This window comes from Rhineura floridana, chromosome 8 (assembly GCF_030035675.1).
Source record: "Rhineura floridana isolate rRhiFlo1 chromosome 8, rRhiFlo1.hap2, whole genome shotgun sequence".
Lineage (NCBI taxonomy): Eukaryota > Metazoa > Chordata > Lepidosauria > Squamata > Rhineuridae > Rhineura > Rhineura floridana.
In genome coordinates, this window is record NC_084487.1 from 126,383,390 (window position 1) to 126,399,628 (window position 16,239).

Genomic DNA, 16,239 nt, shown 5'->3' on the forward strand with positions numbered 1-16,239 from the left:
AAACAAATGCTGATGAAAGTTAAAGAGGAAAGCACAAAAGCAGGACTACAGCTGAATGTCAAGAAGACTAAAGTAATAACAGAAGATTTATGTAATTTCAAAGTTCATAATGAGGACATTGAATTTGTCCAGGATTAGCAATACCTTGGCACAGTCATTAACCAAAATGGAGACAATAGTCAAGGAATCAGAAGAAGGCTAGAACTCTGGAGGGCAGCTATGAGAGGCTAGAGAAGATCCTCAAATGCAAAGATGTATCACTGAACACCAAAGTCAGGATCATTCAGACCACGGTATTCCCAATCTCTATGTATGGATGTGAAAGTTGGACTGTGAAAAATATCGATAAGAGAAAAATTAATTCATTTTGTGTTGGAGGAGAGTTTTGCGCATACCATGGACTGCGAAAAAGACAAATAATTGGGTGTTAGAACAAATTAAATCAGAACTATCACTAGAAGCTAAAATGATGAAATTAAGATTACCATACTTTGGACACATAATGAGAAGACATGATTCACTAAAAAAGACAATGCTGGGAAAAACAGAAGGGAACAAAAAAAGAGGACCAATCAGAAGATGGATTGATTCCATAAAGGAAGCCACAGACCTGAACTTACAAGATCTGAACAGGGTGGTTTACAACAGATGCTACTGGAGGTCACTGATTCATAGGGTTGCCATAAGTTGTAATCGACTTGAAGGCACGTAACACACATACATATTCAAAAGTTTTCTAAGCAGGGAGGTCCATAGGAAATGCACCACAACTTGCACAAAGATATTGCTTCTTGCTATCCCCCAGATGATAACAGAACTTGTCTCAACCTTCTGGAAGGTCCATGTGGGAAAAGCTTTCTGCAAACAGACCATAGGGCTTTAAAGCCACCTTAAACTGAGTCTGAAAAATATTCAAAATATTTCCCTTCACATCTTGTGAAATCATTGTTCATCATTGTGCAAACAGTCCGTATGACCCAAAACAAATTGTTTACATAAAATCTTACAGCCTCCTCTAAAAACTGAACCTTAATTAGACCAGTATTTTCTTCTAACAATTCTTGCTACTGCTAACTAAGGCACTATTTCATTTATGATGGCAGGAGTGGGAGGGACTATCTTTATAAGCTGTTTCGATGCAGAACGTCCAGTGTACTGTATTGCTTCAAAAGTGGCCAATGAGACATTAAGGGTGGCAGTAACCATGGAACTATACACACAGAAATGGTCAGTAAAATACCAGAAAAGGTGGAAAAATACACAAAAGCTCCAGGATTGTTTTTGAGAAATAACAGACTATTCTTCAGTATATTATCAGAAGCAACCTTCAAAAGAACCTGGAACATCTCTTTAATGCTTTATAATCCACAGTAGGATAGATCAAAAATTGAGACATTAGGATACATGGCAGCACTGTAAATTATGTTTTACAGGGTTGTATACAGTTGCAGTTTTTCTGAAATTAAGGGAAACATATTACATTCTATGAAACGTTGAGGTTCCACAAATAGGGAACTGTCTTAAATCAGAAGACATAATGTAAAATAAAGGCCTCTAACAGCTTTTCCATGTTGTCCAATAATTAAAAGTACAGGTAACAGTTCTATGCTCAAGAGTTGCTGCTCCACTGGTATGGACGGATAATTTCATTCAAGTTTAAGAAATGTTGGAAAAGCTCAAATAGTGAAATAAGTTATTTGATTCAAATTTCTACAAATGCTTCACCAAACATTCAAATTTCTACAAATGCTTCACCAAACATTCAAATTTCTACAAATGCTTATAGGTAACTCAAATGATTTTTCCATATCAAAGTCATCAGAGCAGGTAGAAATAGTAAGTCACCAGTCTTACCAGTAAGTATCTTTGGAAGGAATAGCCAAAATGTTTAATGTCCATGAGCAACTGTCCCTTAACTATCAGTAGCATTCCCGATATTGTGCTAGTGATGCCACAACCAACTGGTCATAAGCTCTGTCTTCTGGGAAATAGGAAATGTGCAACAGAAAAGAAAAATATAATCCCCAGCTGTGCACCAGATTCTCTTCCATGATAACTTCCCCCCCCATGTGAAATGCAGATGTAGAGCAGGGCCACAGCAGCAAACAACGTGCTCAAGTCCTCCTACACCTCACAGCAGGGTCCCAGTCCAGATCAGGACCCTGCATACGCAATTCACTTTTTAAAAGCCATTCACACAATTGCTAATAGTATGTATTGAGCAGGGTGTTGGACTCAATGGCTTTATAAGCCCCTTCCAACTCTATTATTGTATGTTTCTGTTAATGTCACTGCATCTAGCTTGGTCTGGAATGCATGAATTCTGATGTGAATCTGATATAATTTCAGAGTGCTCATGCAGGTCCAGGATGTACCACTTCTCCTCCTAAGTATATTGATGATTTGGACAGAAAGAAGATACAATTCTTGGGCTCACTGAAACACCGAATTAACCTTCAGCACAAGTGATGGTCTGGAGAATCACTTTATTGTTATGAAAATGCAGAGACCCAGTCAAAGAGACAAGGCAGAGATTCTTTGAGCCAAATTCACCACAACCAAGAATCAGAACCTGAAGGTCAGAAACTTCAGTGATGTAGTATGGATTGATTCAAATGAGCGCCGCATGGAACTTGCACAGTGGGAACCAGTGGATAGCAGATGGAACAAAGAGTGTCACACCTTTGAAAAATTGAGGGTGATAAGACAGAGGAAACCCCCATGGGGGCTCTAGAACACTACCCAGGGCAGCAGCTTGCCTTTTTAAAATGATGGGATGGAAGCCTAGCTTGAGATCGGAAAGGCCCAAATCCCTTATGGGACTTCATCCTGGCACCCAGAGCCCTCATGGCCCCACGTTTTGAGCCAGTCAGATCCATTACCATCAGGGACTTCACTCTCACACTGTCTTCCTGGTGGCAGTCACATTGGCCAGGCGGTGGAGGAACTGGGGGCTCTCTCATTCAGGGAGGTGCTGTGCACGTTCCATCCCAAAAAGGTAGTCTGGTGATGCAACCCCAACTTTCTCCCTAAGGTTAACTCGGCCTTCCACAGAGCCCAAAACATTGTACTCACCAACTTCTGCCCCAACCCGGTCCACTACAGGGAGAAGAGATGGCACAAACTGGACATCAATCACACCCTCCAGGTTTACATAGACTGCACCCAAACCATCAGGAGGTCAGAATCCCTCTTTATCTTCTTCAAGTTGGGGGCAACAGGTACCCAGAATCACCAAGAATGCCTAATCAAGGCTTACTGTGCCAAGCGAAAAACCCCTCCACCTGGGATCACAGCCCACTCCATTTGGGGAGCAGCAGCAGCAGCCGACACGGCCCTTCATGAGAGTATCCCCTGGAAGAGATCTGCTGGGTGACCACCTGGGCCCAGCCATCCACCTTCATCAGGCACTACAAGATGGACAAATGTCTCTACTGAGCCCGCCTTCAGCAGGAGGGTGCTCCAAAGGATAGTGACTTAGGTTCTCAATGCCCATCTAGATGGGAGTGGTCATTCCTTTGGTACATCATGTTCCTGTATGCTCCACTCCCTGACTGAGAATGGAAAGTGAACCTTACCATGAAGTGTCCTTCTGGTCAACAGAGGATAGTGCATACAGCTCTGTCCTTTCAATTGAACCTAATTGGGGGAGGGATATCTTCTGGGAGCTCTCCCAGCAATTCACATTCATGTAATAACTTGGCCAGGGTAGAGAGGCCCTCCCACGACTCCTATGTTGTTCTTTCCTGTTTTTTTTCCTTTTTTTACTGTTCTCTGGTTAAAAGTTAGCAAGTTTTACAAGTTATAAAGTAAGCAAGTCACAAGTGGCTCCCCTCTTGTTGGTACAGACTTGTTACAGACTGGAAGTTGATGGAAGATTCCTCCTCTTTCAGCTCGTTACTGGAGTTCCCTCCCCCCCCCAAAAATGCTTTTTGACTCTGCCTCCAGGACGAGTTAACCCATACCTGTATGCTCCATTCCCCTGCTGACCAAGAATCAGTGATTTACCAAAATACTTTACTGACCCTAGTCTACCTATGAACAAATATAGCAGGCACATTTGCATGCATTTTGGTCTGTCAGATAATTGACAATTGTACCAATCACCAGGTTTCTTTCTGGGACACACACACACTCACATAAATCCACCCCCCCCCGAACAACAAAATCAACACTATCAGTGATTATGCAAATGCAAGATTGGGCTGGGCAATTTGTTTGCATTTGCAGTTCCTCATCCAGCTAGGGACATGCGTACAGAAGCCTGCTTCTTTGAGTGTATGAGTGCTAGTTAAACCAGAATGATTAATCAGGATGACTTCCTAGCATCTAAAGAAATGGTTTACTCTCTGAATATCAGAATGCTCAACCAGTTAATAAAAACATGCAATAAATGAAAACAGTATTCTTACCTGAGGTAGCACTGCTGGTCTTTGTCCTGCCAACCTCTGCAAGGAGCTCACCTGAGGAACTTTAATCGGTACAGCTGCAATGGTTCCCAAAGCCTGCCAGAAGAAAAACATTTCCAGGATTTGAAATGGTGTCATCTTGGAGGACTCCTTAAAGATTAAATCTCTCTCAGCCACCTGATCTCTCACACCAGTTCTTTAACACCAATGCTTCAGCATGGCATACTTGATCAGAAAAATTTGTCATGACCCAAATCCTCACTCTGATCTTAAGCTCATCGTAGCTTTGGACTAGTTACTTCTGCCTGCTGTATAGCTGCTAAAGATGCAAGAACCCTATTTTCCACCAATGCCACCCCTAAACCAAAGACTAGGCTGCCATCCTGGACCCACTTACTGGAAATAAGCACTATCAAACACAAAGAGAGTTACTTCTGAGTAGACATATATACCATTGTACTGTAGATTAACTATATAATTAATTCTTAAAGAGTGCCTGGTCTTCTGGCAAAGCAGAAGACATGCCAAAGCCTTGTTGTTTTCCCATTTGCGGATTTTTTTAGAAAGGAAGGAAATTATTTGACATTTAACCACACTTATTTTGTAATGGTATTTGCAGAAAATAGCTCCTAGGCACTACCTGGGCCACATTCACCCCATACATTTATTCCACTATTATTCCACTTTAAACAGTCATGGCTTCCCACAAAGAATCCTGGGGAGTGTAGTTTGTGGAAGGTGCTGGGAGCTGTTAGGAGACCCCCCATTCCCCTCACAGAGCAACAATTCTCAGAGTTCTCTAAGATGAGGGACTGACTGTTAAACCACTTTGGAAACGGTAGCTCTGTGAGCAGAATAGGAGCCTCCTAACAACTCTCAGCACCCTTCACAAACTACACTTCCCAGGATTCTTTGGGGGAAAACATGATTGTTAAAGGTGGAATAATAATGAAATAAATGTATGGGGTGAATGTGGTCCTGATCTCAGGTGAATCCACCATAAAAAAGTTCCATTGTATTTGCTAGGGGGAAAGGAAGGGCACACTATGTGCATTCCAAGAACGGGGGGGGTGGGACCAGAAGCACTAAAAGTGAGGAGAAATCAGCAGTTCTTTAGGACCCCAGGGCTTCCTACTGCCAGGTGTCCAAACAGCTCACTTACCAACCATACCTTTGACTTCACTCATTGGCTAAAAACACTGAAAGGGAGCAGCCAGGTTGGCTCATTTCATGCTAATTGCTAGAAGGATCTCTGCACATTTTGCTTCGTAACTTTCTTTCTAGGAGGGCTAGAGACTTAATTTATTTTAAAAAATGAAAGCTCAGTGTTTGAGGCACCTGCTGAGGGTGCAACTAAAGGCCTCTGCAGGCACCATGGTGTCTGAAGGCATGAGGTTAGCAACCCCTGCCATAAAGTCAATAAAAAACTTAAAACCAGCATGATAATGCACAATTCACTTAATCTGTTCTTTCCCAAGACAACCAGGCAGCTACTTAAATCACTGTCCATTCCCTAAGGCATGGAGGAAGAGGAAGGTTTTTAGGTGGCTCTGAAAACTAATCAAGGTTATCTCCATTTGCACCTGAAAGGCAAGGATATTGCACAGCTGGAGTGCAACCACTGAGAAGACCCTAGCTTCTCAGGCTTCAGTTGGTGATGGAACAGCAAGAGCAGAATAAACCCCATGTATCTGCCACCATAAGCTCCCTAGAAGTGCAGGATTCAGATGAAATAAGCTGGATGTGAATTTTATGGTTTTCTGAAGTGCACTTCCAACAGAAACTTTATTTATTTATTGCATTGATATCCCACCTCTTCATCCAATGAGCTCAAGGTGGAACACCTAGTTCTCCCTCTGCAGTTTAAAAACATTAAAAAATTTCACTGGAATGCTACATTTTGAATTCTTAATCCTTTTTAGGTCTACTTCACACAGTATTAATTTGTGTGTATTATTTCCATATCAAAAATTATGTGTGCTCCACACATAAGAACACCACCACATATGTCTGATTCACTGTGTGTATGGCAAGAAACCCAGATTTTTGGTGGGTGTCTGTGACATGTAAATACAATGTAACAGATTTATGTTGCATTCGTCACATGCAGTGGCATAGATGCAATGCTCAACACAGCAGTGGTATCCATATAGGAAATGTTTTCTGTGCAGCAGCCCTAAGAGATACACCCCTTCTTGTTTCATATCTGATCAGAAATAATGACAAATATTTTACAGTTATAATAAACATTAATAAAAAGCAGAACATGTATCACATCTCAACTTTCTATTCTCCAGTTGTCTTCTTTTCCCAATACCATGTTGCATTTATCTGACACAAGATAACTCCCAACCTGGGAAACTGTTTTATCATCAGTTGCAGCCATGGGTTTAATCTATAAAACAGAAACAGTTTTAAAAAAACAGAGAGCGAGAGAGAGAGAGAGCGGAATGGGAATAGCCAGACAGCTTCCTTGAACTGTTAAGTTCATTTCTCTTAGTATCTGTGGACTAGGGAGTTCTGGCTGTGTTTCCCAATGAAGCTATCATTAGTCCTGTCACCTATGCTCTCAGAAAGCACTGTCGATTTATTTCCCTGCAGAAGTTCAGAGTACTGTAGCTGCCCCTCAGGAGAATGAAAACAAATTATGGTATTCTTCAGTTATGAAATTTTTAGTGCCAAACTATACATGCTTAATGTTTTCCAGCCGCTTAATATTGAAACTTCTTGGTTTAAATTTTTAAAAGGGAATGCAAGCCCAGGTTTTTAAAAAATGACACAATGAAGGGGTGGAAAATCCTGAATCTTCTTTATTTTTTATTGTTATTTCCCTGAATCTGGCTCTAGTATCTAGATTCTATACGTAGAATTACATTTTTGAATTGGTCAGTTGGTTTGTGTCTCTCTGTGGGTGTTTGTAGTTTGTTGACTTCACTTATCAGTTCTGGGCATGAGTGGCTAGAATAGACACAGAATAAAGCACAGGTGCTAATAATTAGCAAATGATTAAAATGGAGAATTTATAACAAAAAATAAAATTAAAAGCCATTCAGGACATTACACCAACAGGGCAAATCCTACCACGTAGAGATGTTTAAAAATGTTAAGTGGGTTATAAATGCTTTTAAATAAAATAACAAAACATAGACAAACAGATTGCACTTCTACTTTTTAACCACAAGTGATGGACCCCCTCCACTGAAAATAAATTTTGGAATCTGGATTTTTTTTGCTGAATGCCCTCCAGACATTCAGCAAAATAACTCATTTCCAGTTTTGAGTCCCCTGTGGTTTAGGCTGCTACTGCAACAAACACGATCTCTTCCCAGAGCCTCATTTTACTTCACACACCAGGATGCAGTAGCAAAACCTCCGCTAGGCTCCGAATGCTACCATGATCATGTGTGGCAGCATCTCAAGATGAGTGCTGGGAGCAATACCAGCTTGCTGGGATTCTGCCACTTACCTGACCTCCCTCCAGCTGCATCGTTGCTGCATACTGGGGCAGAGAGGAGAGGTGGCAGCAAGGCCAGTGCAGTATACATGTGCCAGCACAGCCAATCTGGCATCCTGCTGCAGTGTTTGCACTGTGCCAATCTTGCTGCAGACTCATCCCTCCCCTATTCTTTGGCAGTATGCAGCAGTGATACAGCCAGGGGGAGGTCAGGTGAGCAACACAGCCCCCCATGCCACCCACTGATGGCTGGGAGACCTCCAGAACTCCATCCTGGTATCAGAGCCTCAATATGTAGCATTTGGGAGAATGGCCAGGGCCTTGAGGAACCATAATTCCTACAGACTACATTTAGATTAATGGGAGCAACATTTATTATTGCTCCCATTGGGCCTAGATGCTATCACACATACTAAATCCTCAGACCTTAATAAACTCTGTAGCCCTTACTAGTTTGCTTTCCCACTCCCCTCGCTGGATCGTCACCTTGAAGTGGTGAGTAGGCTTGTGTGTTCCAATGAACCCTATGAGCGATGCCGTCGGGAGTCATGTACTCCCAGCAGGGTCACCTATGGCGGTAAGGTCAAGAGAGAGGAACCAGACAAAGAATGATCCAAGAAAGTCCTCAACGGCAGAACTGTCGGAGGATAACAATGTGTATGTTACAACGGCTGTGAAGGCGGATGAAGGCTGCAGCAGATAAAAGACTTTCAATCGTCGTGGTATCCATGCCATTGGGTCAAAGCCTTTTTCTGTCAAGATTGTGTGTTGATCGTGGTGCACCAATCTCCCCACATAAAACAAATTCATGCACAGGGGTCTTCCAACCAAACCAAACCAAAAGCCCCATGGCGATCAGCAAATGGCAACGGGGGCAGGACTGTGAAATCCAGAAGCCCCTAGTCATGGACTGGCACATGGGCAGTGGATACAGACTCAGTTGTCCTGGCTCAAGGACCAAGGCAGTTGAGTAGTTTGGCAGCTATATCCATGACTGAGCAGTCCTATTCAGGATCCACTCTGCTCCCCGTATGGGGAGGGGGCTAGAAAAGGTGCCCTAAACATAGTCTGCCTCATCTCTCTCCCTGACTGGATCACCGCATCCAGTGGGGTCACCACTTAGCAGTCACAAAAGAAATTTCAATTTTGGAACATGGAATATACAGACATTGCTGGACAATACAGATAGTGAATGTCCTGAACGCAGGACTGCCATCATTGCGAGGGAGTTGAGACGTTTTAATCATTCATTCATTCATTCATTCTATTTCTATGCCGCCTTTTGGCCAAAGGCCCTCAAGGCAGCTCACAAAAAAATAAAATAAACACAAATACAAAATACACATCAGAAAAGAATACAGTGCACAGAAATTCAAACAACAAAACATTAACATTGTTTAAAAAACAAGGTTCTTTACAGGCCTGGAGATAATCTGTCCTTAAAATGTAGCACTGCCACTCCAGGAATTTTAGTCCTCAAACATTGAGCAGCTGTTGTAAAGGATTTGCTCACCAACACCATCTGATTCTTGCCCGAAATCATCGTCCGTAGACTTGAAGTAGAACTTGTAGTTGGGCCGGTTGAGGAGCGCCTTGAAGTCGCCCAGTGTCACCCGCTCAGCCGGGATGAGCAGCTTCACCAGGTACGGCTTCTCCTGGTTGTCCAGATGGTAGATGATCTTGGTCTCCACCACCGCCATTGCTGCCGCTGCTCTTCGCGGAGGGCACCGCCGGCCGAGCCCGGGCCTTGCTGTCTGTAGCTCGGACGTCATGGCTGTCCTCGTTGGAAAAGCCCAGCAGCTGTTTTTCTTTTTCTGCTGAGACTTGAGAAAGGATGTTGGTCGAGAACTACCCTCCCAGTTGGCTCAGGGTCGCCCCTTTCCAGGTACAGGTTCCGCGCCCACGAGGCCCTCTGCTTCCTGGACATAGCAGCACTCCAAGAAACTCGAAGAGCAGGAGAGGGACAATTGAAGGAAGAAAAAGGAGGTTACACCTTCTTCTGGAAAGGACTGCCTGAACAAGAACGATGAATACATGCTTTGCTATTAAAAATGATCTTGTGACGCTTTTGTCAAAAGTTCCTACTGGCATTAATAAACGACTCTCAACTCTCCGATTAAAACTCGCACAAAACCAACAGGCAACTATTCTAAGTGCTTATGCACCAACATTAGATGCTGATGAAGAGATCAAGGAAAATTTTTATACGCAGCTGGACACCATCTTATCAGAGATACCTAAGGAGGATAAAATTATCCTCCTTGGCGATTTCAATGCAAGAGTTGGGCGTGATTTCAATTTATGGCCAGAAACCATTGGGAAAGAAGGAGTTGGCAATAGCAACCTGAATGGAATTCTACTTCTGACTAAATGTGCAGAGCATAATCTTATTACAAACACACTCTTTTGCCAGAAAGATAAATTTAAAACATCATGGAAGCACCTTTGGTCAAAATACTGGCATCTCCTGGATTATGTAATTGTCTGTGCCAGAGATCGTGATGTACTCCTCACTAGGGCCACAACGAATGCCGATGACTGCTGGACAGATCACCGATTAATTCAATCCACTCTGGCCATTAATATTGTTCCTCAACATAGGCTCCAAGGAAGAAAACCAAGGCGTAAAATGAACATCCACACCCTTCAAGATCCTATTAAGTGAGCTTGCTTTCAAACAACTCTCAAGAAACATCTACCTACAGAACTCCCTGAAAACGTCAAGGAACACTGGATTAAACTGAAGACATCTATTATTGCAGCATGTGAACAAACTATTGGAAGAAACATCAGGACTGGTTTGATGAGAATGACAGTGAGATTGAACATATCATTGACAAGAAAAGGAAAGCCTTCCAGATATGGCAAAAAGACATTAACTGTGCTGCTAAGAAAAAAAAATCTATGCCAGTGCAAAGGCTGAGGTCCAAAGAAGAACTAGAGAACTTAAGAATGCCTGGTGGATAAAGAAAGCTCAAGAAATCCAGAATTTTGCAGATGCTCAGATGCTCATGATGCACAGGGCTTTTTTAATGCCAAAAAGGCCATCTACGGACTAACAAATTATGGTACAAATCCCTTACGTTCAATCGATGGTACCAAACTTCTAAAGGATAGTCTATTGCACTACATTGGAAAGAGCATTACCACAACCTCCTTAATCGTAATTGTTATGTGGCTGGTGAGGTCTTCTCGCAAATCCCACAACAACAAATTAGTCGAGCTTGCAGTATCCCCTAATTTGGATGAAGTCAGTAAAACCATTAATCAAATGAAGAATAACAAAGCTAGTGGACCTGATGGGATTCCTGCTGAAGTCTTTAAAGAAGGTGGGCCTGAATTTACACAACAATTGCATAAGCTCATCAAAAAAATCTGGATGAGGGAGGAGATCCCGGAAGACTTTAGGGATGCCATAATTATCACTCTTTTCAAGAAGGGTGATAGAACAGATCGTGGGAACTACCGAGGCATCTATCTTCTAGCTACCGCAGGTAAAATCCTTGCAAGGATCCTTGCAAATCGCCTTCTACCTATCTCAGAAGACATTCTCCCTGAATCCCAAAATGGTTTCTGCCCTTCCAGGGGGATAGTGGACATGATCTTCACTGCACGACAGCTTCAAGAAAAATGCAGGGAGCAAAACCGACCTCTATATGTGACGTTTATTGATCTGACTAAGGCCTTTGACACTGTAAATCAAACTGCTCTCTGGACCATCCTTCTGAAATTTGGATGCCCTGATAAATTTGTGAATATTTTGCTACTCCTCCATAACAACATGACAGCGACAATTTTGGATAACAATGGGTCTCAAAGTGATCCATTCAAAGTGGGATCAGGTGTCAAACAGGGATGTATCATTGCTTCGACCTTATTTGCTACTTTCATTGCCATGATTCTACACCTTGTTGAGGGGAAACTTCCCACTGGCGTGGAAATCACATATCAAACAGATGGAAAGCTTTTTAATCTCAGTAGGCTGAAAGCAAAAAGGTAATTACAACCTCTGTTGTAGAACTTCAATACGCTGATGATAATGTAGTCTCCACACATTCAGATGAAGATCTTCAAACTATCCAAAATGTCTTTGCAGAAGCATATAAAAAGCTTGGCCTCATGCTTAACATCAAAAAAACCAAAGTGTTTCATCAGCAGGTGCGAACCAATCCCTCTGTAGCACCATCAATCCAGCTTAATGGTGCGACACTGGAGAATGTCGATCACTTTTCTTATCTTGGCAGCCATCTCTCTGTAAAAGCTGACATCGACGCTGAAATTCAGCATCGTCTGAGCTCTGCGAGTGCCGCATTCTCCCGAATGAAGCGTAGATTGTTCGAGGATCGGGATATTCGCAGGGAGACCAAAATGCTTATTTATAAAGCCATTGTACTACCGACCTTACTGTACGCCTGTGAAATATGGACCATCTGTAAACGCCACTCCCAACTTCTTGAAATATTCCCCCAACACTGCCTCCGGAAAATTCTGCAAATTACTTGGGAAGATAGGCAGACTAATGTTAGCATATTGGAAGAAGCAAAGACCACCAGTGTTGAAACAATGATCCTCCAACAACAATTTTGCCAAACCGGCCACGTTGTTCAAATGCCTGATCACCATCTTCCAAACCAGCTACTTTACTCCCAACTTAAGGATGGAAAACGGAATATTGGTGGACAGCAAAAGAGGTTTAAAGATGTTCTTAAAGCTAATCTAAAAAAATGTAACATGAGCATCGAGAACTGTGAAGCTTTGGCCCATGAGCGTCCCAATTGGAGGTTGGCCATTATCAAAGGTGCAATGGACTTTGAAGAAGCACGAGTAAAGGGCGAAAGGGACAAATGAGCTAAGTGGAAGGCACGTCAAGCAAATCCTCATCGTGACCATCTTCCATCTGGAAACCTATGTCCTCACTGTGGGAGGCTGTGTGGGTCCAGAATTGGCCTCCAGTCACTTATGGACCCATTGTTAAAGACCTTACCCTGGAAGACAAACTTACTCGGCCACAAGTGATCGCCAATGAAATGAATGCTTTCCCACTAAGTTAAATGTGAGAAAAGGTAGGAGGTGATGTGGAGACCATGGAGTGTATGGCCAAAACTGACCCCTTCAGGATTTGACTGGAGTTATAGCCCGAGTCCATTCCTAAGAGTATCTGGGGATGAACCAATGAAACCTTGTGTCTGGGAACACCCCCCCAACTCCAACATGTTCAGACTTAACCCTTAATGGAATAAATTAAACACAGAGAGGTTAGATCAACATCTTAAAGTGGTTCCTAACTCAAAAACTTGGCAGAAGATAATGCTTTATTGGTTTTCTGAAAATTCCACTAGAGCAGACTTGGTATTCTTCCCACAGCAGGGATTTTCATAAAGGGGATCCACTCAAAACATGCTCTGTTTCTAGTATCAGCCAATCTTACTTTAGATGGCAACTGCAGCCCACTTAGAGATCTCAAGTCAGGGAAGGGGGACTAAGTGAAAAGTAGGCGTTTCCTAGGGTATTTCAGACCAAGGCTGTCTAGGGTCAATTTTTATGGTTTAAACCAGCACTTTAAATGTTTCACAGAACCCAACTGATACCCAATGGAGCTCTCATAATATTGGTGTAATATGTTCCATAAGGTTAGTACCAGAGAAAAGCTGTGCTGCCACTTTCTGGACCAGCTGGATTTAGATTGTGTGGTGGAATTTAGTTTTTCATATTTCTTTCAAAATAAATCATTTGTCAGCATTCTGGCAGCACTAAATAAATTATTAACATGAAGAACAAGGAGTGCAGATACACAGTTTCCCATAAGAATTTCAAAGCACTTTTGTTGCAACATGTTAGCTTAACTCACTTTATTTTACTCAGGAAACAATGAAGGTTCAATACACAGGTTAAAAGAACAGGCCAGAACTACCACATTGTATTGAATGTGTTTGTCCAGAATGCAACAGTAGTAAAAACTAAAATTCTGGGATGAGATGCCACAATTTTTATACTGCAACATTCTGAAAATATATCCTGAAGCTACATGATTTAATTTGGGGTACAATCTTTTCAATTAAGGAATAAGAGATTGAATTCATGAAACATTGGGAAAGAATGGATGTGTTAAGCCAGAAGAGAACAGTCTGGAAGAACTATTATAAAGTTGTGAGACCTAGACTGCTCTTCATCCCAGCTCCAGCAGGGTCACTTTTTGAGTGGTGATGCTTGGAAATATGGATTTCTTTGCACTTTACCTCTACAGAGTCAGGAAAACAGCATAATTCTGCTGGTAAAACAATGTGAAACATTTTTCTGTGTAGTATGAGTGGTATTCAATGCTAGTCCTACTCAGAGTAGACCCACTGAAATTAATGGATACAACTACCTTAGGTTCATTCAATGGGTCTGCTTTGTGTAGAACTTAGTTGAATACAACCCTATGACTGCACAGTCCAGACCATCCTTCTTTCATACCTCTACTCTAGTTAATTCTCCCTACCTCCCCATTTTTAGTGCTATACTACCACATTTGCTCAAAGCAGACACAAAAGCTCTTCGAAGGAACAGAGAAGCAGCAAAAAAGCAGCCTAAAAGGACAAACATGTGGGGAGATGGTAGCCTGGTGAGAGAAGGTGAGTACCCTGAGTTTGTGCGTGTGTACTTTTTTGGATGGGTGTGGGTGTGACTGAAGCCCTCCAGTCCCCCCTTATTTATTATTTTAAAAAATTGTACCCCATCTTTCCATAAGCAATGCCCAAAGCAGCCAATTGTTGAGCCCCAGCTCTCCCAGGAGGATCAGGGAGGGGAGGCAGTCGTGCCCAGCTTCCCCAGTTAGAGCAGGGAGAGGAATCAGAGGCAGATGAGGCTTTCGAGGACAATGAGGGAGGGGGTGTAGAGCCCTTCGAAGACAATGGAGAGGGTGTAGTTGACAGTCTGCGAATTCCCACGGATGGTTCTCCAGCCGAAGCCAACCTAGTTCCAACCTACAGATGCCCCAACAGAGCCATTGGGGGATGGACTGGCGCGTGCGCCAACTCCACCTTCTCAGGACTCCCCGTCTGGCACTTCAAATGCTTCCCTGCCTCCTGAAACCAAGCCAGCACCTATCGAGCCTGTACTATCAGATGAGCCAGCGGAGGCTTGTCCCCCCTCGCCCCATGCGAGATGCCGCGAGAAGCGGGTCAGTCAGAAGATGGAACTTCAGAGGAGTCAGAGATTACGGGCAAAGACCTTCCCTACTTAAGGCGGCACCCCCCCTAATTGGGGTGCTGAGTCAACTTTCTTCACTCGCTGCGGAGTATGCCTAGAAAGCCTAGTTTGGGTCAGTAGTGAGTTAGCATAGTTAAGTCTATGAAGCGCACTGTCTTTGATGTAACCGTTACTCTAATAAAACAAGAATTAATTCCAACCTCGCCTCCGTCTCATGTCTTGCACTCTGGGCAGAACACCAATACATTAAAAACCAGTAATATCCCAATAAAACCTAAAATAACAGCAAAGAAGAAAAACAATGGCTGCATCTAGCTGCAGAATTCTCCCTGGAGGGAGGCCTGCCTCTCTGATAGTGTTCCAATGCAGTGTAGACACTTTTCAGAAAGGTATTTGGTTCACAGGAAGTTGTTTGATTCGTCTTCCTGGTATCTTTACTACTGAAGTTACTGTGTAGGTAACTCTCTCTTTGACCGAGTTGCGCAACACTCTCAAGAACACTAGCGTTACTTGTTTCTTTCAAAACTGTATGGCATGTTAAAAAAAATAAGCCCTACAGTCCCATGTGACTTAATGGGGGCAGGGCAGAAGCGTTCTGGAGAGAGGTACAGGGTAGGGTACTTGTTCCTAAATGACAAGAGCATGGCACATGCACGCATGATTTCTGGAGGATAGTGTTTTTACAGGGCGGGGTGGTGGGAAGATCGTACTCATCCCTTTGCTGTCATATGATACCATTCTACTTGGCTTTGTGGGCCACAAGTTACACAGGCCAATCATAATGAAAACAGGCAGCCATTGTCCTGTTCTGACAAAGCTAAGCTGCAAGTGTGTAAGGTGTGGAACAAGATCTGTCTAAACTGGGAAGAGCTATAGCTTGGAACCTGGCACTATGATGTTTCTGGGTGGTTTCCTGCTGCACTTCCACCACGCCGTCCCATTTCTCTGCTAGAAGCTTACATGAAATGAAGAACAATTAAAGGAATGATAGGAGCATAGGAAGCTGCCTTATACTGAGTCAGACCATTGGTCCATCTAGCTCAGCACTGTCTACACTGACTGGCAGCAGTTCTGCAGGGTTTCAGGCAGGGGTCTCTCCCAGCCCTCTCTGAAGTTGCTGGGAATTACATGTAGAGCAGATACACTACCCACTGAGCTATATATCCTTCACATGATGGTGCTGTG

At 43.0% G+C, this 16,239-nt stretch overlaps 1 protein-coding gene across 1 annotated transcript in view; it reads right to left on the reverse strand.

Moving 5' to 3' along the window:
- Positions 1–16,239, reverse strand: part of PHF21B (PHD finger protein 21B) — a 338,743-nt gene that overhangs the window by 65,168 nt on the left and 257,336 nt on the right. Inside the window, exon 5 of the mRNA XM_061582401.1 lies at positions 4,413–4,505. Coding sequence (XP_061438385.1) covers positions 4,413–4,505 — 93 coding nt within the window. The remainder of the gene's footprint in view (positions 1–4,412; positions 4,506–16,239) is intronic.